Source organism: Emys orbicularis, chromosome 5 (genome assembly GCF_028017835.1).
Source record: "Emys orbicularis isolate rEmyOrb1 chromosome 5, rEmyOrb1.hap1, whole genome shotgun sequence".
Lineage (NCBI taxonomy): Eukaryota > Metazoa > Chordata > Testudines > Emydidae > Emys > Emys orbicularis.
This window is the reverse complement of record NC_088687.1, coordinates 13,903,462-13,931,145: the sequence shown is the minus strand read 5'-3', so window position 1 is coordinate 13,931,145 and position 27,684 is coordinate 13,903,462. Positions and strand designations below refer to the sequence as shown.

Here is a 27,684-nt window from a genome sequence, read left to right as displayed (position 1 = left end):
GGCCAGATCCTCAACTGGTGTTGTCTTAGCTCCATTAAAATGAATTTCTCCACTGAAGTCAGTAGAGCACCACTGACTCACAACAGTTGAGGATTTGCCAGAGTGGTGTTTATGGTTGCTCGAAGTACATATTCCTCATTAACAGTGTATTTATTTAGCTTGAAACTTCCATGCAAAGTTTGGTTCGGAGAGGAAGGTATTCTGAGCCAGAGGAAGCGGGGAATGGAGTCCATCAAGTTGGCAGTTGTTCTGGTGGGATGAAACATTAACTGTGATGGCTTGATTAAGAAATAATGGATGTCTGCTTGGTTATGGAAGCATCAGGGGACACTTTAGTTGCACAGCTAAAGTACTACCTGCAATGACATCTGTAGCTTTCATAGGGTTTGGGCTGTGTTTATTTTCATGTTTAAATAATGTGGCAGGAATAAGGGAAATGTGTCTATTATTAGGGTAAGGATGGGAGAAGAACAACAGTCCTTGCCTAACATCTGCTTCCTTTTAGATATAATAGTTATGTACAGTTTGTTTTTAAATATCTGGGATCACTATCATGTAGACACTTAAATACAAGTTGAGTTTTTGTTTTGTAACGTACATGAATTTGTTGAGGGTAGGCATGGCTGTTCTTTAATGGATTAGCTGGTCTTGTCCCCTACATTTCCATCCTCACCTTGACATACACACCTTTGCATATCATCTGTAATTCTGCGCAGACCCTCACAGATAATATTCCATACTCACCTGCACATCAAATGAGAAATTCTGCTTGGTGGATTCACTCTGGCATGTGTTATGCCAACAGAATGCTGGGAGATTGTTAGTGAGTGAATCTGTTAACATGTGAAAGGGGGGTGGGGAAAAAGTGTGTGTTTCCAAAATCTGCAAACAGATTTTCATTGGGCTTCCAAAGGGCATGCTGGGGATCTCGGGGGGACACATCCCTGCCAATTGTCAAGAGTAGCTTTTGCTGAACCTGTGCCTCTCTGGGGGGAAAATGGTCTCTCTTGGGCTGAGACTAAACACCGCAAATCTCAGATCAAAAGGCAAATGGTTGAGAAGTTTTAAAAGCAACCGAAGAAGACTCCATCGGGGAGATGATTAGGCAGCCCTAACTGTAGGCATCACTGTGGGTTCTACCTTAAATAAATAAATAAATAAATCCTCCTGCATCACATGAATGGAATAATCACCTGAAAAAACTGAAGCCTCAGGAAAACGTCTCATGATATGATAATTTCTAAACTGTTTTCCAAATTATATATTTATAAAATTATAAAACTCCTGCAGCTCCACTACTGGATGGGTAGGTAAATAAATAAGTGTGTGATTGGTTGGTTCGTTCCCAGTGCTGGAGCTGCAGGAGTTTTGCATTACAGGGACCACAACAGGATAGTACAACAGTTGTGGGGGAGATGGGAGTATTGTGAATGTCCATCCTGCCATCTCTAGCAGGTTCACCTCGGCTTCCCAGAGGGCTTCGTGTGCATTCTGGGGTGCAAAATGGGGATACTGATACTGACTTCCTTTGTAAAGCCCTTTTAAGATCTACTGCTGAGACTCGCTGTAGAAGAGCGAGGAGTCGCTATTAGAATGTGATTTAATAGGACTGTTTGCAGATCCTCCAAAAGTTTGGGATATGGATTAATATCTAGAAGTTTGGATGCTTATCCAAAGCTAAGGAGGCAACATGCACGGGAGACCTTTGATCCTCCAGCCTCGCTAGCCAACCTGTATTCGAGAACTGGTAAACTGGGTCTTCATTGGAGGAAGGGCCAGGGGCTTGCTCCCCCTTTCTGGTGTGTCTGGGGGAGAATGGCAGGCGTTTGAATAGCTGCACGAGACATCTCCCCTTCTCTCGCTTCCGTCAATAGAATGGGACTTTTCCTCCTCTGCATCCCATGGGTACACATGAATCCCTCCCCATCTTTCTCCTGCTCTGCCTTCCCCCACCCAGTCCTCCTGCTTCTCTCCTCTCTCAAATTCTCACTCATTGCTTTCTTCCCCATTTTTACCTCTGCTCCCTCCCCAGAGTTAATGTCTCTGGTCCCTGCACCCCTTCCCTCCCCAGAGTTGAGTGTGCCTTTGTTCTCCTTGGTCCCTTTAAGTCATGGGGGAAATAGGCCACATCTCTTTTCCCCCCCCCCCCCCATAGGATAAGCCTATGGGTGGATGCTGCAGTTGTGCTGCACTATCTGCTTCTAACAACTGCTCCCGTCCCGTCTGCCTCTTCGCTATTCTCTACCCTGCACTGAGACCGCAGAGGGCATTAGGGAGAGTGGAGGGCAATTGCCAGCTAGCCTCCTGCTTGCTTCAGCACTCCACCCTAGGGGCTGGGGACCAGCAGAGCTGTTACAAAAAACTCCTGCAGTAGCTGCCACAGCTCCCAGTTGGTCAGTGAATGGGATGGCTCTGGAAAGATGGGGTTGGGGAAATCTGGGTTATCCACATCACAGCTTTGCTGCTAAAAGTCCTAGGTAGGCTAATAGAGTGCTCCATCCTTCCATTAACGCTGTCACACTGTGCAAAGGACAGAGGAATATATACTATGCAAATACTGACTGGTTCTACAAAGAGGTAGAAATGGGCCATAGTCCCCATTGGTGCCATCCGATCCCGCAGAACGTAGGGTGTCATTTGTTAAGTCTCTAACCCTTATGGTTGCAATGAAAACTTGAAGGTGACCTTATGCAATGCTGTCTTCCTGAAACTAGAAGTTCAGAGAAACTATAACCAAAAGAGGCATGACCTGTCCCCATTAATCCAGTAGCATCTTGGCTCTCCACCCTAATGGTAGCATTGCTAACTGTTTTAGTGGGGGAAAATATCTGACTTCTTTTAGCTTGTGGGGGGAACGATACTACCACTGGGGGGAGGGAGGGGGTTTCCCAATCTTACCTCTGCTTGACAGTTGTGAGTGGGTCGGGGTGGGTCATACAAAGAACAGTGTACGTCTCTGCATTCCAGTAAATAAAATAACATGGCTATATTAGATATTGGCTGCAAAGAAGTGTTGGTGATACGTTCAGGTGGATGTTTTAAGATCATGGAAGTGTTACAGGAGAGGGGCTAAAATTGGATTAGTTTGATTATGTATTCATATTAATCTGCCTAATGAGAGAACCAATTTTCCCCCCCTTTCTTCTCACTGCCACAGCTGAAGAATAAATTTATGAAGAAATTGCCCCGTGATGCTGAGGCCTCCAATGTGTTGGTTGGTGAGGTAGACTTCTTGGAAAACCCTTTCATTGCCTTCGTCCGGCTGCAGCAGGCAGTTATGCTGGGTGCTCTGACTGAAGTCCCCGTTCCTACCCGGTAAGAGAGCCTCCCCCACATGCAACATGAATCAGAAAAGTGTTTTCAACTTTAAAATAATGACACCATTCCAAAAGGGAACCGTCTCCATTGCTTTCCATAATGTAACTTGCAGTGGATTTATATATTTTACCAAGACTATCAGAACTGAGCTAACAGATCACCCCTGCTGTTTCTCAGTCAAATTGAGATCTTGGATTTGTTGTAATATCTAATCTATAAAAATATGAATCTATGAATATACATAAACACTTATTAATATAACACTAAAGGGACACTATTAACTTGAACTCTAGTCGGGGGGGGGGGGGGGGGGAGGGGGGAAGAAGGAAGGAAGTACTACACTCATCCCTGAATTCCCTGGTATTTTTTCTGGTTTTATAAGTACATTTACTTCCTCTTAAAAATGCTTTTCTCTCCCTTGTTGTTGTCTCAAAGAACCCTAAAAAATAAATGGGGGACAGTGAAACTGACAAGATGCAAAGGGTGAAATCCTGGCATTATTAAAAAAAAGAAAAGTGCTATCCTGTATGAAAAGTGAATAAATTGGACAAAATCTTTCAATAATAGTCATTGTAGGTGTTGCTTGTTATTACAAGGAGTGCAGATTTTTCAGGCGGAAGTGTGGTGGTGGTGGTGGTGTGTGTTTTTTTTTTGTTTTTTTTTTAAAGTAACCATGTCCCTTTTTGTGTTAGAAATTTAAGCCCTGATCCTGTAAATGTGAACATACTTAACTTCAAGTATGTGGATGAGCTTGCTCATATGTTTAAAATAAAGCATATGCATAAACATTGACAGTATCAGGGCCATTAACTCACAAAATTGAATATATGACAGTTAAAGGTCTATTCATATGCATAACAATAGTCTTTAATTATGCAGTTACATACTACTTCTCTATGCAATATATGGCAATGTCAGTTTAAAAAAGTGTAGAACCTTAGATACATGTACTGCATTTTTTGTGTATTCTAGACAGAAACCATGAAAATAATTAGTATTAAAAGTATATAGTAAAATGTACTTAAACTACCAATGAAGCATAATGAAGTTATAATGAAAAGAATTACAGGCTGCATACAGATTGAATTTCAGTTAAATCACAATGTTCTTTTTCAATTCCACCTCACTAGCAGAGGTGCTTCATTAATATATATTACTGTAATATATGTATTACTATATATATATATACACAATTACTACTTAATGCCATTACATATTAGCACCTGGCAACATTCACGTGTTTTAATATCAATTTACAGATTTAGTTTACATTGATTGTAAATACTGAGTTTGAAATGTCCTGATAACTTTTAAAGTATTAGTGTGCCAATACTTATTTTTACGTGAACATTTAAATTTTTTTAATGTGCATCCATTATATGATGAAAGTAATATTTGCACAGTGCTGAGAAAGTTTGAGGATATATATAAAATATGAAATGTCATAAGAGGAGACATAAAGTACTTACATGAGCAAAGAATAACAAACTATTAAGGCACAAGATAAAACTGATATGGGAAGATAAATTTGTCAAAAGTCCACAGGTCTAAAGTTTATAAACTTATATGACTAAGATTAGAAATACACCAGAATCAAAATGGCCCATATTCAAGTTAAATAACCATGGGTAAGTGGCAACTTGTCAGTAATTGTCATGAACTGGGCTCAAAGAGGTTGACCTGTCTGATGTTCGGGTAACCATGGTGCAGTGTGCATGTCTGAAATCTATTTCACTGGAGCATTAGAATGGAAATGCTAAGAAATGTTTGAGTATGTTTAATTTATTTATATTTTGGAGTATTTTTTAAAGAATACATTGGAAAAAAAAATAGGGTGGATTATTTTTAGCAATAACTGTTTTTGCTGTCTCAGCATTACTGGTTGCTGTACATTTCAGTACTTCAGTCACTAGTCTGATCCTGCTTTTCTTTTTTAATACACGTCTGATTGTTTCTCAGTAGAGGTAAAATTAGACATCCTTTGTTCTGATAGTGAGAGCCGAGAAGTTGGATGTAGAAAAGCTTAATAACCTCATGAAATTATTCCAGAGTATTATTGAAAACAATACATCCTTCCATGTTAACATTTTTTCCAGGAAATATTATTATCCATTTGCTGTCCTCCAAACCAATTGCTAGCTGTAATCAGAGTAGGGAGGCTCATTAATGTGCTTCTGTGAGGAATGAAGAGCCATTTGCAGTGGTTGCATCCTGTGAAATCCAATAAAGGAAATCCCAGAAGGGCCCACAGTGGCTATGATGGACTACGCATCATTCAGTCATTTGTTTTAATCTCCCTGTGCAGTGAACATGTCTGCTGTAAAGTGTACTTCAGAACTCGCAGATCCTAAAAGGTGCAATAGGTGGAACCTTTTCTGTTTTTTTTTTTTTTTTTAATTTAGGTTTCCCTTGTTCTGTTATCTGATAAAGACCGCAGCCAAAACTTTCAAATGTAGGTGCTCAAACTTAGACCTCCTCAAGCCATATTTAGTCTCCTACATAAAGTGGCCTAATTTTTTTGAGGAGTTGGGCTGCAGTTGTGCCGACACAGCAATGTAAGCCTAGGGTTAGTGGAACTCAAGTCAGCTGACCGGTGTCAGGGAACCCCAGGCTTGAGCGTCTTCATCGCGTTTTAACCTTAGGTTAAGGATTTTCTGACCCATCTCGAACCTAGGGCACTGGTGTCCATACTGCAGTACACAGACCCGAGTCAAAGTAACCCTATCTGGGCTTACATTGCTGTGCAAACATACCCTCACTGACTTCAAGTGTGGGTCCGGATTACTGCACCCTAAGACCAGTTGGTGATTGCAGTGAGAGCTGCAGCTGCTCAGTGCCTCTAAAAATCAGCCCACTTCTATTTAGGAGGCTAAACATGGAGTCAGAAGCCTAATTTTAAGCTCCCAGATTTGAAAATGTTGGTGTAGAACTGTGAGCAATGGTTTATTTGGGGTGTCTGTATAATTTTGTAGTGTTATAATTGGAAATGTATTTACCAGGTGACCCACTCATTGCTTCTTATGCTCTTAATTAATTAGCCTATTTTTCTTGAGCATCCATAAATATGCTGAGTGCTTCATAGACACAAGTGTAAACCCCAAGGAGTTTACAATCAAGGATGCTGCCTCATCCTGCTCCAATGAACTTGATGGGAGCTGGATCCTGCTGTATGGGCATAAACTGAGGTCTGACTCCAGTAGAGAAGGTCATAAATAACCTGGGGGAAAACGAGGGAAAAGAAAAAGATCCTAGTAATAAGATGACATAACATGGCTACTCAGAAAAGTATGTTAGACATCTTGGTGCTTCCACTTTCAAAGCAAATTTAATCTTGATTCCCATGGACAACATATCAGCTGTGACTTTTCAAGGGGGTGGGGCGGCATTTATAGAGGAGGAGGATGCAAGCACCAACATCTTATGGTTTAGAGGTAAGCTTTGCACTGAGCTCTCCACAGGGTGAAAGGCTAATATTCTGTGCACCCCTTCATCCTCATTCCTTTTCTTCATGTTGCTTTGGAAATGTAGAACAAACACATTTTACTGTATGGGTTATTTAGACTGTATCAGGCAGACTGATGGCTCTGTAGTCCCTTTTTTATTGCCTCTAATTGTTGTTTGGTTTTGATTTCAGAATAATGTTTAGTTACAGAGCAGCTGATGCTTAATGGAAATCTTTGAAAGATTTTTCTATTTAAAAATCATTCTGCCTAGGCTTCGTTACTAAGAATATTTACATGAAAACAGAATCTTTGTTTAAAAGAAAGAAGCAAGAGCCCATGAGCTCTGACTGAACAAAGACCCAGTTCTTATGCCATCTTACCATCCTTGGCATTAAAAAACAGGGGAATTGAAATCCAGATGAGGAACTGTAAGTACAGCTGTTTTGCAATAGAATGTTTTTCAAAGTTTTCCATGAGGCATCATCGGCCCTTCACCCTGTGCTGTGTCTGCCCATTACAGATTGGATTTCCCAGGCTTTTAAAATCGTGTCTATTCTGCTCATTTTGGTCTCTAATAATTAATTTTAAGTCTACAGTGCTAGGAATTTCTCACTTTCACAAGCACTTATTTACCACATTTACGCTAATGACTTGGGTGGGTCTTAATGAAGCTTCTAGACTAAAATTCTGCAGATTACTTTGAGCTCTCCCCCATCTGCAGCATTAAGATGGGGGAGAAGGTAAAGAAACACCAAGAGAGGAGTTTTAAGGGTATGTGGGCAGGGTTTATCAGTACAGAACTGCATAGTCGAACCTGTGATTCTGCACCATTATTATGCCTTGAAACCTCAACTGAAATTTAGTGACTTGTCCAAAGTCACACAAGAAGCTTGTGGCAGTTGAGCCTTGATCTCCAGACTCCCAGTTAATTGGTTAATAACGAGATCATCCTTTTCTTTGGTCTGATTTTTTTTTTTTTTTTTAAGTGTAGACACAATCTGTGTGTCTTGCTCATTGTTCAGGATATCAGCCTCATCCCAATGACTGTGGCTCACTGGAACTTTTTCAGCTTTGGGGCATTCTCTGGGGAATCTTGACTCTTGGCAACAAGGGTTTACATTTCTCAGTCTCTGCTTCTGTATAACACCAGGCAAGCAACCGGCTGGGTGGCATGTTGACAAGGTGCCCAAACAATGAATCATCATGTGTGGTGAAGGAGGGAAAAACAAAAGACTTCACCTGTCTGGAGTCTTCATTTCCTTCTCCCATAGATCAATAACAAATAGCGCCCCAGCCATCAAGCAGTGTCCAGTCCAGCATCCATCCGTTTCTGATGGGAAAACTAACCCAGCTGGCCTTTCCCTTCCGCTAAGGAGGCATGTGCAATCACTCTGTTGATCAAGGGAACAAGATAAATAGCAACAGCGAAACAAACCAGAAAACACCACCCTTTTCTGAAGTAACTGCCTTTAACCCTTAGAGAAATCCCGCTGTTGGCTTTTTCCTGCTTTGGGGGGAGAGGGGTTCTCCCCATGTGTGGGCAGCCCTGGCTTTCACGCTGTGATACTTCCTGCTCTGCCACGGTTATTTGTATACGGAGTGCCCTGCCTCCTGGATTAGCAGCTACCGCACAGGGATTGCAGGCAGGCTTGGCCCTAGGACAGTGTGGCTCACTCATGCCTCAACCCAGTGTGGGGTTTCTACACCTCCTCACAAGTACATTCCCCCCCCAAATTGAACTCTGATGCTTGTTTATGCCATTTAGTAGAGATTTCGGTCCACATTCTTTAGCATGAGCAGGCATGGCACCTGACCTCTCATGTATCCCTCCAGCAAACTGGGTTTAATTTCGGCACCAAAATCTCTGGAGTTGACTCCCACTGAGATGGATGAGGATTGTGTCCATTTACACCAAGCTGAGTTTGGTCCTTAATCTCTTGCTAGAAAGCAGGGCAGTAATATGGCTGTGGTGCCTTTCTTTGGACCCTTTTCCATTGGCTCATTACAGAAGCAGCTTTTCCTCTCCTGGAATTGACACCTCCTCATCTATTATTGGGAGTGGACTACATCCACCCTGATTGAATTGGCCCTGTCAACACTGGTTCTCCACTTGCGAAGTAACTCCCTGCTCTCCATGTGTCAGTATATAATGCCTGCATCTGTAACTTTCACTCTATGCATCCGAAGAAGTGAGGTTTTTACCCACGAAAGCTTATGCCCAAATAAATCTGTTAGTCTTTAAGGTGCCACCAGACTCCTTCTTGTTTTTTTAGGTTGTTGAAAATTATTGTCGTTTGCAATAATTCCCATGCTCTGCTAAGTCAACTGAAATCCTAAAAACAGATCTCCTGTCTTGTCTTCTGTTGCCACGATTTAAGGGAGTGGATTGGTAACTGGATAACAGCATCTTTCATATCAAGATTGCATTGGATGCCAGATTGGCATTGTCTGGCCTGCATTGTCTCAAATCAGTTCCCGTGAAACAGGTGGCCATATCACAAAACTGCCATCAAAATGAATGGGCATTCTTCTCAGCCAGTAGTCGGGCCTGGGGATTGAACTACCCTTCCATGGCTCAGCTGTGACCCCGATCATTCATGGGTGAGCTACAGGGGCAGGGTGAATGTAGGAAGCTGGCATTCCTGCTGCCCGGACTGTGGCTGTTCGTGGATAGGCAGCTGTCAGTCTGGCACCTTTTAAAAATAAAAACATGGCCACAAGACCTAGATAACAGGTCAGCAGGTTGTATTTGTTAGCACCTCAGCTTTGGCAGCCTGAGCTTGCTGAATGCTACTCTCGCCCATTCAAAATACACGAGCAGTGATTAGAAGCGAAGGCAGAGAAGGTAAAGAGCAATGATTTCATATTGAAGATATTATCAAGTAAGTGTGTACATAGTAATAAGCAATTGTTGTCTAACAGGTAACAAATAAAGGATTAACGCTTAGTATATTGTAGATAGTGATCCCTGCAGTATGTGTAAATTAAAAATATAATCCACTTACATGAATATCTGCCATGAACAGTGGCTATGGAGCATTTACTAACAGCAAGGCTGTGTTGTGTATCCCCACCAGGAACACAAGGCATGCCAGGCTCAATCAGTTTAGCTAAATTATTAAGAGCTAAAAGCTGATTTAAAAGAATAGTTTTCCTTCACACATGAGTAGCTGTCCTGGATGCTGAATCCTACAGATACTTCATCCCCAGAGAAGCACTGATAAGCAAATGCAGTGCAGTGTGTTTCTGAGCTCTGTGGGATTGATGGCTCTAGAAAGGAAATATTAGATGTTTTCAAGGATATTGTTTTTAATAAATAATTTAAGAAATTAAAACACTTTCTTCCCATCACAAATGCCCCCCACTGCCCTTCTAGCTCGCCTGGATGCCTGCTGCTCTCCTAAGCTTGACCTCAGGAGGCCGGTCTGTTTTGCTGGCTGATGGATGAGGAGAGTCGCGGTCCCACCCTTTTGGGGAGCGCGGGGGAGCTCTGAGGGATAAGGGAGTGAGCAGTCCCTGCACCCCTCCCGGAGCACAGGGGCTAGAACTCTGCCTTGCTTGGGTCACACAAATTGAGGGACACTCTTTACATCCCTTCCCCAGCCATTGCAGCAACGACACCCATCATTGACCGGATTAGTTAGGAATAGGAATAATGTTGGCAAAGTATTTAATGTAGCTGTGCTTCTAAGGGAATTTAGCAGCTGGAAATAAAAAGGGGCCAGCACTATGTGACCAGCCAGACCATTAGCAAGGGCTTTCCAGACTTCCAGGGGTCTGCAGAGCCCAGTTTGGGAACCTCTAGGCTATATCACACTTGGACAGCATCTGCACGTGATCAGTCCATGTTCCTGGTCTCTGAGCATTTGAGGAGTATTACATTTTAGCAGCTGCCTGCACCTGGCTCATGAATTAGGTTGCAGGGGTTGCTGCTGGTTGCTAGACCCCTCTGTGTAGCACCATCACAGCACTGGTTTGATGAAGAAAATACAAAGAAACCTGATTGATATCTGAGCCAAGGTGTCTGTGTGTAGTGGTGACCTAGGTCTTTAGAGGAAAGACTCCGAGGACCACATAACTGAAGGAAGAATTGGATCCCCTAATTTCCTAGGGTAGCAAGTTTTGATTAACTGAAGTGTGTGAATCTCAGAGGAAGACACACACTAGTTATGCTGTTGACACAAAGGCCTAGTCTCATTCCTCCTATGGGCCAATGGCGTGACTATGAAGGGGGCTGAGCTCCCGTTGAAATCAGTGGGAGCAGTGGTGACTCTGCAATTCTGAAAACCCAAGCTTAAAATAATGCATTTTGCAAATTTTCCTAGATTCCTCATATTTTGTGCAACTTTTACCTGAATTTACTGTACACTGAAACAAGATTCACCTTGTTTTTTTGATGAAATACAACTGCGTTGTGGGTTTAGAGTGAGGTCTTCAAACGTGCCCAGTGCTGGCCTAAATCTGGTCCCGTTGAAATCAATGAGAGTTTTACCACTGACTTCAATGGGAGCAGTTAGGTCAATGCTGATTGCTTTTGAAAATCTCACGCTTAATATCTGATTACATCCTGTGTGTTTTACAGGGAAGTGGAATGGATTGCATCTCTAACTACTACAGTATGATCCTTGTAAAGATGAATCTCTGTGTTCACGCTGTTTATTGATTGTAGACGAATTTATGGTACAATGAGTAAATGATACAGTTTGCTGTCCTGGATGGTAACGATCCATTTGTTTTTGGTCAGATTCCTATTCATTTTGCTGGGTCCGAAGGGAAAAGCCAAGTCCTACCATGAGATAGGTCGATCCATTGCCACTTTGATGTCCGATGAGGTAGGCATCTTTGCATACAATGTCCAATTGTTTTCTGTTGTTGTTTCATCAACCTAGATGGTAGCCATCCTCTTGTTTTGCTGTATAGTAACTTTTTGGGTTCCACATATCAGTACCGTACACGAGGCTGCTTTGGATGGCAAATTGGGTGGTGGATCCATGAGTGCTGACTTTATGTACAGCTGAGATATCAAATTCTGATTATCTTTAAATTCCTTTTCTTAATTATTTAATCTGCCTCCACACTTCTGTAAATGTGTAGAACTAGAACGTGTTTCTTTCCTTCGTCTTTCCCTGTAATCTGTAATTCTTTCAAATACATTGGAGTTAATTTATAAACTGATTTTTTTTATTCACATTCCAAGATCACAGGTACCCCACAGCAACTCTGACAGTGCATCTTATTGTCGAAATAGTTACACCCAGCATGTGTTGCCCTGTGTCCCAGAGCACTGCTTTAACTAATAATTGTACATTACCCCTTTGTACCTAGTAATTACTTTCTAATAATGCACACCAATAATGTGACATGATGCTATCTACATTAAGTTAAACATGCTTCTTCTCAGTGTCTCTTGGGCTCTGCACAACTGTATCACCAACATCTTAGCGTTTTCTCTTTCTTCTTGTGCTCCTTTGTTCTCTGACAATTCCCTTGGTTTCATTCACCCACTTCAAACTCTGTCTTTTATTATATTCCGCCCCTGTGCTCAGAACAGTCTCCTAATTTCCCATGCACCAAGTGCCCTCTCTCTCATTCCGCCAATGCCTCTTTAAAGTCCACTAGTTTTCAAGTACTTCCATATGCTGATCTCTCCCCCCACCCCAACCTGAATTGTCATTCTGAAAGGTTCAAAATATGTTTATGAAAATAAATCTTAGTATTCTTTTGTCTCTCTTTAACCACTGGCTTCAGCCTCACTCGTTTACTTCCAGTTGGCCCACTAAATTATTTCCCTGTGTTGCAGGGACCTTTGACACTGGTGCACCTCAGTCCCTTCTATTCTCTGCCTATGGCCCACAGTAGTTTAGTCTCCTGTGGGCTGTAATACACTGGTCTAGTTTCGATGGCTGGGTATAGTGTGTGGATGGTGGGTGGTATTGGTGGCCTGTGGTATACAGGAGGTCAGTCTAGGTGATCTGGTGGTCTCTCTGGTCTTAAACTCTCTGACTCTATCAGTAGAGGTAGCCAGAAGACATTTCATTAAAAATGCTGAATAAAATGTTGAAGTTGTTTCTGTTTCATAGGGTTCAGAACTGACCTCCCCCCCCCCCCCTTTTTTTTTTTTTTTTTTTTTTTTTGGTTTCTTGACTTTTTAAAATTGGGTGACCTTTCCCCGACCCCACACAAAGCATTACTGAAATCTGTTGAAACTTTTTGGCTACTGAAAACTGGCTTTGTGGCAAATGAAAAATTTTGCTAACATTTTTCATAAAAATGTTGTTAAAAACAAAGCATGTCAAGAAAGTTGCGTTTTTTGGGGGGGAGGGCTTTTTTTTTTTTTTTTTTTAAGGCCCTTTTTGTTTTAAAGTCTTTTTGTTCAAAAAACATTGGCCAGCTTTGCTCTGAGGTTCATATCTGATTGGCCCAAGCACCACTGATATTTTTTTTGTAGTGTATTGAGTGTATTAAAGCTTTTCTGAAAGATCTGTTGTAAGTCTTGGCTGTAGAAAATAGTAAAACTCTTGCTGCATTGAGATTTTTGCTTCTCCTGCAGGTGTTCCATGACATTGCCTATAAAGCCAAAGACAGGCAGGACCTGATCGCTGGAATCGATGAGTTTCTGGATGAAGTCATTGTGCTTCCACCTGGGGAGTGGGACCCTGCCATCAGGATAGAGCCCCCCAAATCTCTCCCATCTTCTGATAAAAGGTAACTGCAGGGAGTAGCAGGGCTCATGTCAGTAACAACAGAGTAGGATATCCTGGGCCGGCGTGTTAACTAGAGAAGATGAAGGGAGTGCGATAAGTTGAACCCAAGAACATGTGTTACATTAAAGCAAGTGATGTTTATGTAGGCAGGGCTGACTCCCGTTCTCAGTTATATGAGAGTGCAGGGCAACTGGGGTTGAGTATCTTGAGGAAAACATGCTTGGCCACGTAAGTTGGATCCACAGCGTTTACTCTCCGAGCTTGAGGAACGAAGGCAGGTGAATGAGGGTTGCAAGTGCAAACAGTGCAGTGGAAGGGGAGGGATGGGAAGGGAGCAGAGGAGTTGTCATTTTTTCCCCTTAGCATTGAATTTTCCACATGAGACGGTAGAAGAGAATGTGCCTGAAAGCAGTGTCTGAGAATGTTGTTACGCTATAATTTTAGGTCTTTGCTAATAACCCCGTGGGGAATGTCCCTGGAGCACTGTGCTTGTACCAGCACTTCTTTGGGAGAATCTGTGTGTCCTAATACAGCAAGCCATTTGTAACTGTAGTTAAGCTCAATATTGAATTTTATTTTACAACTTCCAGTATGCAATGAGTTAATCCCTTATCTGCAGCATGCCAGTCTGGCTGCTTGTATAGCAGCAGCATTCTGTGTTGTTTTATGTGCCACCACTTCAAAAAGGACATGACATATAAGGCTTGTGTGATGGAGCTGGGTATAGATTTTTGTCCTATAGTGTGGAACATAGTGAATCCTCAGTGTGACTTGTCTTTCTGCATAGGAAAAACATGTATTCGGGTGCGGAGAACATACAGATGAATGGAGACACGCCTCATGATGGGGGCCATGGAGGTGGGGGCCACGGTGACACTGAAGAACTACAACGAACTGGCAGGTCAGTGACGAACTCTCTGATTTGTTCAGCATGATGGTTTGCCCTTTTAGCCCCTTTTACTTTGCATCTTATAATATTGCTCTCACCTGCTATGCACATGGCTACCATTTTCAGAAGTGACCTGTGATTTTTGGGTTCCCAGCTTGAGAACTTTTAAAGGATCCCAAGCACCAGCCCTCTGTAACTCAGACCCCTTCAAGGTGTCTTAGATTGGAGACTCAAACAATGAGAACCCCCAAATTGCTAGTCACTTGTGAAATGCTTGACCTATGAATGTGTGAAATTACGCTGATGGTTATGAAGTGCGTACATCCTAAATAACGATTCTTTTCCATTCATATTTGTGGAAATGTTTTAGCTGTTTGCAAGCTATCACAAGTTTATAAAATAAATGTTCAAAGCCATCAATTGTCAATAAAAGAGAGATCCTGTTTCCTGACATTCCCATTACAATGTAGAAGAGCCCAAAAGAGAGATTTAATAGAACAGAAACAGAGAAGATAATGTCGCATGAGGCCGGATTCCCTGTTCTGTTACTTCGGTTTCGTGCCAGTGAACTCCATTGGTTTCGATGGAGTTATGCTGGTATCAATCTAATGTAACAGAATGTAGAATTAGGCCTGGTTCAGTTCAGCAACTCAGTCAGTGTAGTGTTTTACTGTAATTGTGATGTGTAGCTCAGGGAGATATCTAAAACTATTCTCTTTTCCCACTCGCTAGACTGTCAGACTGGATGGGAAGCTGAAGTAACATTCCTCAGTTTTTGAGATGATGGTTCCAGGCTATTACTATTTCTTAGTAACATGGTGCTTTATAAAGTGCTTTGAGATCCTAAGACAATTCCCAAATATAAAACTTTGCTGAGATATAAAGTTAAGGTTATAAGTCAGATATCAGTTAAAACATTATTAGAATGTTTGCAGGTATTAAAAAAAATAAAGCTGAAAGCCTGCAATTACAAGTTAGAGTTAATGTTCCTTCTAAGAAAGGCAAGAAATTCATGTTGTCATAAAGAACCATAACAGTAATCCTGTGTGCCTGTCTATCATCATATCTCTTTAATGTGCTGTGTCTGAATCGCCTGAGAATGTTACAGATTGGTTATCTTCCAATCAGTAAATAGTTTGGAAGGTAGATGGGTCAAATGCAATTATTCCGATGAGGTTGTGGTGTTGGTGGACTATATGTGAAAGGATAAGAAGTGAGATTTGTGTTTCTCATGCTGACAGTGGGTGATTGATGCCAATGGGCATCGATACCAAAGTCACTCATGTAGTGTGAAGTTACTTACCCTGTCCTCTGTACAGTGCCCACCGGAAACGTATACAAACCAAATTCTATTCCGTTCCTGATTATTTAAAAAGGATGTGCTTCCTATTGCTTGAGTTTACCTTGCCCTCCAAATCAAGGAGGAGCCATTGGACTTGTGATCCCCTCTTACCGTTTTACTCCCAATTCTACTTCTGGTGAATATTTTGAGGCATTTTCCGTTTAGCAGTTATCTGACTCAAACACCCATCGATTTATGCCTTGTGTAGAAATAACTGCAATGACCCATATCCTTTCGGATTGCATAGCCCCTCGTTTTTGATGATGTCCCCGATTAGTTCCTCATCATGGTAAATGTTATTGTAAGACTTTTTTTTTCACCACCTTCTTCTCTTGCCTAATCTTATTTCCTCAGATTTTGTGGTGGTTTAGTCAAAGACATAAAGAGGAAAATACCTTTCTTCGCCAGTGACTTCTATGATGCTTTAAATATCCAAGCTCTTTCAGCCATTCTCTTCATCTACCTGGCCACAGTGACCAATGCTATCACTTTTGGAGGTCTGCTTGGTGACGCTACAGACAACATGCAGGTTAGAAATAATTTCGAACTCATACAAACAATGTAGGCCCAATTTTCCTCATTTCAGGGAAGCAGATGGGCCATGTATAAAGAATGCTTACTTAGCACAAGATTTATCCCGCTGCTCTAACTAAAATTGCCCTCACTTCTGTGCCTGTTATTGTACTTCTGTTCTTTTAGCAGTTGCAGATGCAGTTATATTAAATTGTGTTCGAGCAATAGGCAAGAGAAAGAGGGGAGGCCATTTCTGTATCAAAATTACTGGTGCTCTTCAAGTGTGCTAACTGCTTTTGTGCATTATTTAATTTGAACTAGGTGTATTAATTCTGATGCACACTTCCCATGTCATCAGAGCTTAACAGGGCATGTTCTGCCTGATGCTTAACTTTGTTGGGTCTTCTGTCTGTCTCAAAAAAACACTGCTGTGTGGTTGTCCACCAGGAACAGAAGGGATAAGGAGGTAGACTGAGGAATAATTTAAAACATGTTTTGAGACAGACACTACAGGCAAAATGTAAGCTGTTTAGAATGATTAACTTTTTATAATAAAAAAAGGGTCAAATCCTGATGCTCAGTGGTTTGAGCACTGGCCTGCTAAACCCAGGGTTGTGAGTTCAATCCTTGAGGGGGCTATTTAGGGATCTGGAGCAAAAATCTGTCTGGATTGGTCCTGCTTTGAGCAGGGGGTTGGACTAGATGACCTCCTGAGGTCCCTTCTAATCCTGATATTCTATGATGCTTTTACTGCATACTCAGGCAGTTTTCCATTGAAGTCAGTGGGAGTTTTGCATGAGTAAGGATTAAAGTGATAATGTCAGGATGTGGCTTGATTTTATATATATATATATATATATATATATATATATATATATATATATATATATATATATATATATATATATATATATATATATATATATATATATATATAAAATATGCATATGCCAAAGGAACATTAAACACAGTTGAAATGTAAGTACACTTAGGTCTAAGATAAGCAATAGACAGTAATGTTAACGTAGAATTATTTTTGTTTTATATTTATATATATATATCAGAGCTGCTCAATGGGCATTATTTAATTGCAGTTGAATCTAAATAAATAAAATAAATATTTGTGGGTTTTCAATTTTAAAAAGGCCAAAGGAAAATTAAACACAGTTGAAATGTAAGTACACTTAGGTCTAAGATAAGCAATAGACAGTAATGTTAAAGTAGAATTATTTTTGTTTTATATATATTTTTATTTTTGTTATACACATTTCAACTGTGTTTAATTTTCCTTTGGCCTTTTTAAAATTGAAAACCCACAAATATTTATTTTATTTATTTAGATTCAATTGCAATTAAATAATGCCCATTGAGCTGCTCTGATTGCCCTAACAATAATTAAATTTACAATAGCAGTAATGAATTTATTTATTTACTTAGATTTATTTAAAAACAAACAAATACCAAGGGGTGCCTAGCCAAGGTTCTAGACTCCCCTGCCATAAATTACAGAACCAAATAAAATACAGCAGCCTGTAGAACATCAAGTATCAGGGGGTAGCCGTGTTAGTCTGTATCCACAAAAACAACAAGGAGTCTGGTGGCACCTTAAAGACTAACAGATTTATTTGGGTATAAGCTTTCGTGGGTAAAAACCTCACTTCTTCAGATGGAAGAACATCAAACTTCCTTTCTTCATACAAATCTGACTAATCTCAAAAGCCCATCTCCACCGCAGGCCCATAGGGTAAATTGATAAGAGAAAATAGATATAGAAGAGAAGGACCCACGACCACCAATGATCATCTCTCTACAATTGCTGAGCAATGATCCTGTGGCATATGCTCTACTCTAGAAGAAGGTGAAATTTCCTGTAAAAGGGATGCTGATTCCCCAGAGAGTTTAATGCACCGGAGAAGAATATCAGCACAGCCATTTATTTAACTCAGGCAAAAAACCTTTGAGGTTAATGCTTAACTTTTTACCCAGGGAACAAAAAGTGCATTAGCAAAACTTAAACGCTACAAAATTCAGAAATCCACAATGAAGGTTCTTGATGGAAAATGCTAATGACCATTAGATATTAAAAAAAACCCTCTTACCTGTCGCGTGTTCATTACAGATAGGTTCTGGACAACTCCTAGATTTACCATTCCATTAGCAAATAAAAAAATAACATTTTGGGTAAGCAAAACAACAGCAGCAATAACTGTGTGCTGTCCATCCTTTGAGGACTGCTACTGATGTAAGGTTGTGATTTTTTGGGTAAGTTTATTGTGCTTTCACAATGAATTTTGGTAACTGGGTAATAACTTCTCAGTGTCGGGTCTGATTGGGTCTGGGGCAGAGAGTTATTTCCACTGCCACTCTGCTCTGAGGTTTCCATCAACAGAAGGGCATCTCCAAAGCCTTCATAGAAGACCCATATGTGGGAGCTGCTGAGGAGATGCATTGAATTGGCTCCCCTGGCCATGCTCCCATCCCACACTTTGCTGTCCGCCTTTGGGCCTACTCTGTCCCCATGCAGAGTGTGTGGCCATTTTTTGCTGCCTCTGCCTTTTCCCTGAGAGACTTTCTGCCACCTGGGGCCCAGTCTGTGAGACATTGAAACAAAGCAGTGATAGAATGCGGGAAGTTTCCAAAAGAAAAGTTGATCATCTTTATTCTCCAGTAGGAGCCCGTTGTTATCTTTCATGATATTGAGGCTGCCAGGTGCAGAGAACGATGAATAAACACATTTTGTTTAACATCTTGCAGGCTGGGCTAATGTTATTCTTTCAGGAACCTTGTGAATCTTCTTTATATCTGAGCGTGCTGCCTTCCTCTGATTTAATCTGGAATTTGTTTGATGAACATGACAGTCTTGTTTCTCACAAGTGTCTCTGAGAATCTGAAGTCATGATTGGGCATGAGAGGCGGCGTGAAGAAGGACAAAGAGGGAAGAAAAGAGACTTCGGTGCACTAGTTTATTGCTTGCTTTGTGTTATGCCTAATCTAGCTGTGACAAAGAAGATGCCCATAGAAAGGCAATATCTACCAGATTGCACTTTTCAGTGCGAAATGATTTACTTCTAGTTTTGAAAAAGGAACCCGCTAGTATCCTGCATTTAAAATACTGGTTTAGTAACACAGCAGTTCTGTGGCAAATGTAAATAAAATGGAGCATCTTATGACAGAATTCCAGGAGAAGCAGAGAGAAACCATGACTGAGTCCTGTGATGCTTTCTCTCATTTGTTTGCTTGTCTTTCAAATACCGCTTTCACCCTTACATCTTCCAGAGCTGGGAGATCACCATGAATGTGTGGTGTGTCCTTGTTTATACTGGCACTTTTTAAAAACCTCTCACCACTGCACTCCTACATATGGTGGGAAACTAGTGCGTTTAACAATCATTAGACTTACTCGGAACAGGATTGGACAACATGGTGGTATTAACACCAGCTACCTCTCTACACTAATGCTGCCACCAGTGAAATCGCACCAGGGTTCATATGCTGTTGGAGTATTTTTAGAAAATTGCTAGTGTGGACACAGCCTCCGATATTCGAAGTGTAATTCACTTCTCCAAGTGTTCTCTGCCTTTAATAGATTTCCCAAGTTATCCTGAGTGAGTACTGGCAAAACTCAGAAGACCAGGATCCCTTCCATGGATTTGTATGAAATTCTTAGCTACTGTACACAATGCTAAGTTTAACATCTCTAGATGGTGTCATTGCTGGCTTGATTTCCAGCATGCAAACTGAATGGGGAAAAGTCTGCAATCTTACTTCATTCTGCCAGAATTCTGTCTTGCTGTCTGCCTGGAGTTGGAGAAGAGAAATAGAAGCAATCTGAACACTTGTTTTTATAAGTTTCTTTGGGTCATTCTGTTGGAGAATATGTCCCCAAAGTATGACAGTTCACTTTCTCCATCTTCCTTCCCCATCCAGCGAGGACTCTGCTAGTGCATGGCAGAGCAGATTGACACCAACACTTGCATGGGGCAAAGTCAATGTACAACCTCTTATCTCTTCAGAAACTAGGTTCATTCTCTGGGCTGTCCCTGCTTTGCAGATTCCCTTGAGCAGCACCACCACACAGGCCAAGGAGTTGTCTGAGATCCATGCTTGCCTGTCTCTGAATACTTGGAGATTACTTCTGTCTAAATGAGCGGCTGGGAAGCTCACCAAAACAGAAAAGGACAACGGAAGCCACAGCTGGTTTTGGTTCAGGGAAGCAAGAAGGGAGCGGATGGTTTCTGCTTTGAATTAGAGCATCCTCACCACAATCTTCCTGAGTTATAGAAGTGAACCATATGGGAAAACGGCCTGAGATTGCTCTTTCCAACTCTGTTACTGCTCAGTGAGTAACACACTTTCACGGTACTCTGACCCTCTGAGCTGCTCAACATCTAATTGGATCATTCTCCAGTCAATCTTTCAGCCACTCCCTATGCACGCATTTTAATGCACTCAGGGCTTTCCCAGACACATGCCTTTTGTACTGCAGAAATGAAGCACTGACACTGCAAAGGATGTTGTATGTACTGTGCACAGCAGCCTGGGTTGGTGATACCTTTAGTAGATTGACATTTAATTTTATTTCACAAATTTGGCACAAAGCACAGGAAAATCATTACTGAGATTGTTCCACAAAAAAACATTATTCCAATAAACCGAAGCTGCCCAAATCTGCCTGGGCATCATGCATTGGCGGATCAAGTACTAGAGAGTCTCGGCAGACATCCCAAAGCAGTCTGTCACCACCTGCTCACACTTTAGATAAGCTGCAGACCGTGCCATTATTTGAAAAGAGTGGTGCATCCACTGGTCAAATCGTAGGATTCCACATGAAGCAAAATGCCGCCTTCCAGTTCCCTTGGCTCCTTTGGAATGCAGAGGCATAGTGGAGCATTCTCTGTGCTGAAAGCTTCTTCAATTACCATGGGGGTGATTTTTCAAAAGCACGAAGCCCTGGCCCAACGTTGGGTCCTCCTAAAGTCGATGGTCATTGACTTCTGTGGGTGAAAGTCCAGGCCAACATATGAGTGCTTTTGAATACCCCCCTAAAACTTTTAAAGTTTCTGAAGTGGCTACAGGTTCATTTACTTCTCAGAAAGTGCAGATCTAATTGCTGTCAGTAAGGCCCTGGGCCACTTTGAGTAAATATTTGGAAGCTTTATTTTCAGTAAGAAACCTTTGAGCATGAGCAATACCTTTTATTATCAAAACCAAATGTGTTATGGGTCAGAAACTGCTGTGGGAATTGATTCTTTAGAAGAGAGAGGTTCCATCTGTCTGGGCTACCTGAAAAGAGGAGTAGAGGAAACCATCTGTCAAACGTTAGGACTTTTTTCCAAGTTTATTTCCCTATTACAGGCATCAAGACTAGGTCAGACTGTCAGCTGGGGCATCGACTGCCGTAGCGTTGTTGATTCCAGTGGAGCTATGCTGATGTTCACCAGTTGAGGATCTGGCCCTGAGAGTTTTCCAGTAGTTTGTCACCTATACAAACTATGTTTCAGGAAGTGAGATGCATGCCTATTGTTACAATTTATGGCTTTTGTTTCTTGCGGATAGTTAAATAATATCACGGGGCCTGATACTCAGAATCAGTGTTTATCATCACAGCTTGTAGCGTTTGACCCAGGGAGCTGGCCAGAAAGGAATAGCAGATATGGCCAATCTTTCTTTGGAACCTTGCATCAAGGTTTTTTGTTTCTAAGAAAACACACTATTCTTAATTACAGCCATGTTAAGGAATGTGGAGGAAAAGAAATTCCAGATGCGTTGGAATCCATGCCGTGGGCTGTGATGCTCTTGTTGTGATTAGTGCTGAATGAGAGAAGAGAAATCAGTTGTACAAATGCCATTCCTTCTGTTGAGAGGAACTGTATCATTCTCACGAGCCGCTCAGAGAAAATGGACAAAGACTCATAAATTCCCGGGACCCCTTGTAATGCCCGTCTGCTTTTCAAGGAGTCTTTGCTATAAATTTTTCAGTAGAATTGCTCACAGCCACAATAACTTGCAGGACTGGGCAATAATGAAGTCAGAGAGTGCAGCCACTAATGCCTGCCACTAGCATTTAAAGATGAAAAAGACCAAGAACGTAATCTAAACCATCCTCCAGGCAGGGAAGGATTGTTTCCTACAATACATTTTCTATATCTAAGTGTCAGAAGCAATGGAGCTTCCTCTACTCCCTTTTGCAATTCTGTTCTACAGTCTAATGTTTCTCACTCTCAGGAAGGTTTTCCTGATGTCCAGCCTAAATTTCCTTTATCTTTAAATCATGTTGTTGCATCTCTAAACCTCTTTTTTCTTGGTGCTCACACATTCCAAGTAATGCTGTGTTTGGCAACTAAAGCATGATTACCATCAGAAAAGAGATTGATGCGTTACCTTATACAAAGCTTGGTTTTTAATTTTGGGGATGGTGATTTTTGCATTACACAGGAAAATAATGGTTTAATAGTCTATGGTAATATTTATGGAAGGAAAAATTACTTCAAATATTGTCTTCTGACTCCACAGTAGGACTGGTTCAAAACTGGGGGGATGGGGGGGATTGCACAGACTCCCACCCCCTCTTCTGTCATCACCACCGCGCCTCAAATATTTTGTCAGAATTTTGAAGTATAAATATTCTGACCACCGGCACTCAGGAGATCAGCTCCCTGTGAGGCGTCAGGTGCACATTCATCCTGCAGCCTGAGATGCATGGAACAAGGGTCAGTCTGCAAGCCGCTCATTACAAGACCAGGGACCATCATCATGTCTCCTGATGATATTTTGGCATGTGCCTCATTAACAGAATTGTGAACTATGGTCCTGATTCAGCAGAGCACTTAAGCATGTTTAAATCCTCCCCTTAAGTCTACCCCAAGTCAGTGGGACAAAATGTGCACAAGTGTTCTGCTGCATCAGGGCCCAAGCTGTGATTGCAGAATGTTCCTGAGAATGTGAGAGAGAGGGGGAGGGGGAAGAAAACATGGCTTGACTTATGATCCTTGGGACAGTTTACCATTTTAAAAAATATCCTAGAAAAGGAACACATTCCATCTGTGGAGTCATTCTGAGGGAATAAAAGTGGAGTCCCATGATGCAGTGTTTACAATTAGTGCTCAGAGTATAACCACACTGTAAAGTGGAACTATGAATGAGACATACAAAGTAGGTCCTAATCCTGCAATTGGATCCACTAATGTGAACAGTCCAATTGCAGGAGCTAGACCATGGCTGCTATTTGGGGGGGGCAGGGGCAGAGATGTCATCATGCTCTACAGAGTTGAATATAAAAGCTAAAGAACAGAACTGCTTTATGACTCAGGTATACATTTTAATAAGAATCTTCCAGGCATGAGAATATTTCAGAATTTCTATTTTGCAGTTTAAAGAGCAATATATCAAAATAGCTCTTTTATGAGAGGCCCTGGAAGTTTTTCTGATTTTTTTTTTTTTTTTTTAAAGTTTCCAGTGCAGTGTTTGTAATAAATCAAACGTCTCCATTTTAAAACTGTAATCCACAAAAATGGAAACTGTAGCTCCTTTTAACAGAGTGCAGAAATAAAATAAAAAATGGTCTGTAAAAGCTGCAGTTTGATCTATATAATAAGTCAAAGGTCTCTGTGTTGATCCAAGAAGGAAAAAACCTATGTCAGAGTGAGCTGATTCCAAATGGAAGATATCGTCCGTAACCCGTTGGTGCTGGGAAGTTTTTGTTCAGCTGTGTTAGGGCTGTTTCATCAGTGCAGTGTGGTTCCTCCCTCTCCATGGTAGTGAGGTTATGAGCCAGTTAGCCTATGGCACAAGCGATAGCCTTTAAACTATGAAAAGGAGGCATTGAGGAGGATGAAAAGGGAAAGTAGGAAGTAAATCAAGGCCTTCTCCACAGTGGGTGTAGAACCATGCTCTGTGATGTAGAGAGGAGAGGAGTGATGGTCTTGTGTTGAAGGCACTAAACTGGGACTCAGAAGATCTGGACTCAAGTCCTGGTTATGCCACAGACATCATGCCTGACCTTGGGCAAGACACTTAATCCTTTTGTGCCTCAGTTCTCCATCTATGAAATGCAGATAATAATACTTCCTTTCCTCTACCGTTTATCTGCCTGGTCTGTTTAGACTGTACACTCTTCAGGGCAGGGACTATCTCTTACTGGGTGTTTGCACAATGAGGCCTGGAACATGGCTGCAGCCTCTAGGCACTATCGTAATATTAACCAGAGAAACCTTTCTAGAACCTTCTAGCAACCTGTCTAAGCTTCAGTTCAGTCCTGCCTAACATGGCTCTGCTTTCAGTGTGGACACGGTTTTTAAGAATAAATGAAAAGAGCCATTAATGATAGAGAACAGGACTACAACAGGCCGGGTGCCTGAACTGAGCTTTTTCTGAAAACGTTCCCAAAGCTGCTGTGGTACGAGCACAGCTCCACTAGTGCTCGTGGTGGTGAGAGCAGCAACTGGCTGCTGGTGTTCTTGCTGCCAGGTCATCTTGGCCTTCTCGGAGCGGGGTGAAACGACAGCTGGACTACATTAACGTTTCCACCATTGAAGAGTGGGCTATTTTCTGTGTAGACATGGCCACAGATCAAATGGTCGTGTGTAAAACCCCTTCCAGACACATCATTACTATTGGGTGTAAAATGTAATGGATAAAACTTGGCAAAACATTTAAAAGCGTTGATGATAGCAATAAATTACTCCATTGAAATACAGTTTGGGAAATCACCAGTTACACTACGCCAACTTTACACCTGTGGGGAGTGACACATTTTAAGTAATGTCAGTACACGTTGCAGATGAACTATCATTGATGATGGATGTGATTAAAATACATTGACTTTTTAAAATTAGTTGTAGTCACATAGTGGCATAAACAATATCCTTCTATTTAAGAAAATCTCTCTCTTCTTGCATAGTTCAGCATGGTACTTAAGTAGCAATTTTCATGTGATTTACAAATAATTTTGTCTGGGAAAAAAATTATGAATACTTCTGCTTTGCTTCTGAAAGGAATATTAATAATATTTTTGAAAAGTAGACTTAAATACCATGTTTTCAGTCCTTGGGACAGTGGAAAGAAAATGTACTTTCAATTAAAGACAACTTTTTTTCCTGTAGTTGTTTTTTAAAAGCTCATATGCGCAAGTGTATTTATGGGTGGGGTTGACCTAACTCTGCTCCCGGTGGTGGCTGAGTGCTTTTTGCAATTTCCATCCCTTGTCTACTACCATTTCAGTAAAACAGTAGGTTGTATTGTCAATAATGCTGTTTACATTTTATTGGTAAACCAAACCTGCCACTAAAGTTGTATTTGTGCTTTGCATTATAAAAATAGATATCGTTCAGTAGTAACTTACATGAAAATCCAAGGAAATGTCTACAGCATATTCATTTATCACTCCTCGGTTAGCTTGTTTCATTACATATACCAAAGGAAATTATGGAGACCATAAAATGTGGAATTTATTACTTTCTGATGAACTTGGGTCTTAACACTTCAATGCTGGATGAATTAGTCTTGTTTGATTTGAGTCTCACTGGTTAAAACCTGTTATGAAAAGAGGAATCTGCTTTTCTTAAACCCATTTATTTATTTGTAAAATATTCTGCTTCACCACAGTACGGGCTAAGCTTGGTAGAGTAACCTCATCGGTGTAACCCTGACACAGTTTTGTTGTCCCCCAGCCATGTTGTACCATGTTTAAAATTGTGTATTGTGAGGCACCTTGCAAAATAATGTATTTGGGCTCTGTCATCATAATGTGGGAGATTGCCAATGGCATCCTTCTCCTGCATCCTTCAGGCCCTTTTTGAACGTCTCCACGGATAACAAAAACAATGCTAAAGCCCAAGGTATCTGGAATAACCACAGTGGTGGGGTATGTTGGTTGGCTGATTGTCACGAGTAACTAAAGATTTTATTAAATCAATAACTGAAGGCATGAATTTATGCTAGATACCAGCCCTCAGATGAGCCCCTAATCTTATGCCCACCTAATACAGTCTGTAGGTATCTGATATAACCCCACACGTTCTTGCGTTCATGCTTACAGAAGGGAGAGTGAAGTGGCGCGTCCGTTGAAATTAACATCTGTACTGTATGTCTGCCCTAGGGCGTGTTGGAGAGCTTTCTGGGCACAGCAGTCACTGGAGCGGTCTTTTGCCTTTTTGCTGGTCAGCCACTCACAATTCTGAGCAGCACAGGACCTGTCCTTGTCTTTGAAAGACTCCTGTTTAATTTCAGCAAGTAAGTAAAGGGGGAGAGGAGTGTTTCCAATGCAATACAGTGTTAGCTGGGAATGAGCTATTTGAAGGGGGGAATTAAGCGCATTGATATTGAACATTTACTGGTGTGAGAGAGCTGTCAAACAGTGGCTAGAATTTTCCAAGGTGCCCATAGAGTTCCAGTGCGATTTGGGTGCCTAGCTCCCTTTTGCTCCTTCGTTAATCTCAGCCAGTGTCAGATTTCAAGAGACATTTTGCTGAGCTATAATGAACTGGACAAGATGGCAGTGCAGGGTATTATTTGACGACAGTGGAACTAGACTGGTTGGTACAGTGGGCCTCCTTAATCACTCTGTTGCTCAGGAAGATGAGCAGATTTCTCCATACGATAAAGGCAGAATCCCACTCCATGAATTCAGTGGCAAAAGTCCCATTGAGTTCACCACCAGCAGAATTTGCCATTAAACTGGTGGTCCATTAAAATAGTGGCTATTTATACATAAAAATAAAAGTGTCCATGGCATGCATAGATATTGTCACCAAATCTCCTAGATGGGATTTTGTTGTATTAAATAGTTTTGTTTATCAACTCTGAATTCAAAGAGGGCTTTGTCTGTGAAATGTTTAGGTGCTACCCTAATATAAATAATAAAGTCCACAACCAGATTTGCGCCCCTTTGTGTTAGGTGGAGGACCAACATCGAATTTTCATTTGCTATTCCAATAAATAATACCAGTAGCATGACATTGGGAGATGGCTGTTCTAAAGTAATCAGGACTAAGCTTAGTTATTGTTAATATTACACCTCTACCCTGATATAACGCGACCTGATATAACACGGGTTCGCATACAAGGCGGTAAAGCTCTGACACGCTGCTCTGAGCAGCGTGTTAAGGGTGCCGGGGCCGAGGGGTTGGATAAGGGGCAGAGGGTCTCGGGGACGGTTAGGGGCTCCCCCCCACCTCCAGTGTCTGGGAGGCAGGAGCTGTGGGGGGCCACTTTTGTGGGCCCCGCAGTCCCAGAGTGGCCCTGGGGATTAGCGGGGGGCTGGGAGCAGCCCACTCCGCTTCCCTCGCCCCGGCCCCAGCCATGTCACTCGGGGGAGGGGGCTTGGAGGAAGGGATCCCCCCCGCACTCACTGGCAGCAGCGGAAGCGGAGCAGCCCGGCCCCAGCCCGCTCCACTCTGCCACCTCCCAGCCGTGGCGCTCTGCTTCCCGCCGCAGGTGAGTACGGGGGGTGTCCTTTCCCCAACCTCCCCGCACTCA

The 27,684-nt window shown here is 41.7% G+C and overlaps 1 protein-coding gene across 2 annotated transcripts in view; it reads left to right on the top strand.

Annotated features, from left to right (window-relative positions):
• The window catches only part of SLC4A4 (solute carrier family 4 member 4), a 224,516-nt gene that overhangs the window by 138,034 nt on the left and 58,798 nt on the right, over positions 1-27,684 (top strand). For both annotated transcript variants that reach the window (XM_065404796.1, XM_065404797.1), the window contains exons 7-12: positions 3,158-3,315; positions 11,506-11,593; positions 13,312-13,466; positions 14,253-14,366; positions 16,051-16,225; positions 26,306-26,439. In XM_065404796.1, the coding sequence (XP_065260868.1) occupies positions 3,158-3,315; positions 11,506-11,593; positions 13,312-13,466; positions 14,253-14,366; positions 16,051-16,225; positions 26,306-26,439 (824 nt within the window). The remainder of the gene's footprint in view (positions 1-3,157; positions 3,316-11,505; positions 11,594-13,311; positions 13,467-14,252; positions 14,367-16,050; positions 16,226-26,305; positions 26,440-27,684) is intronic.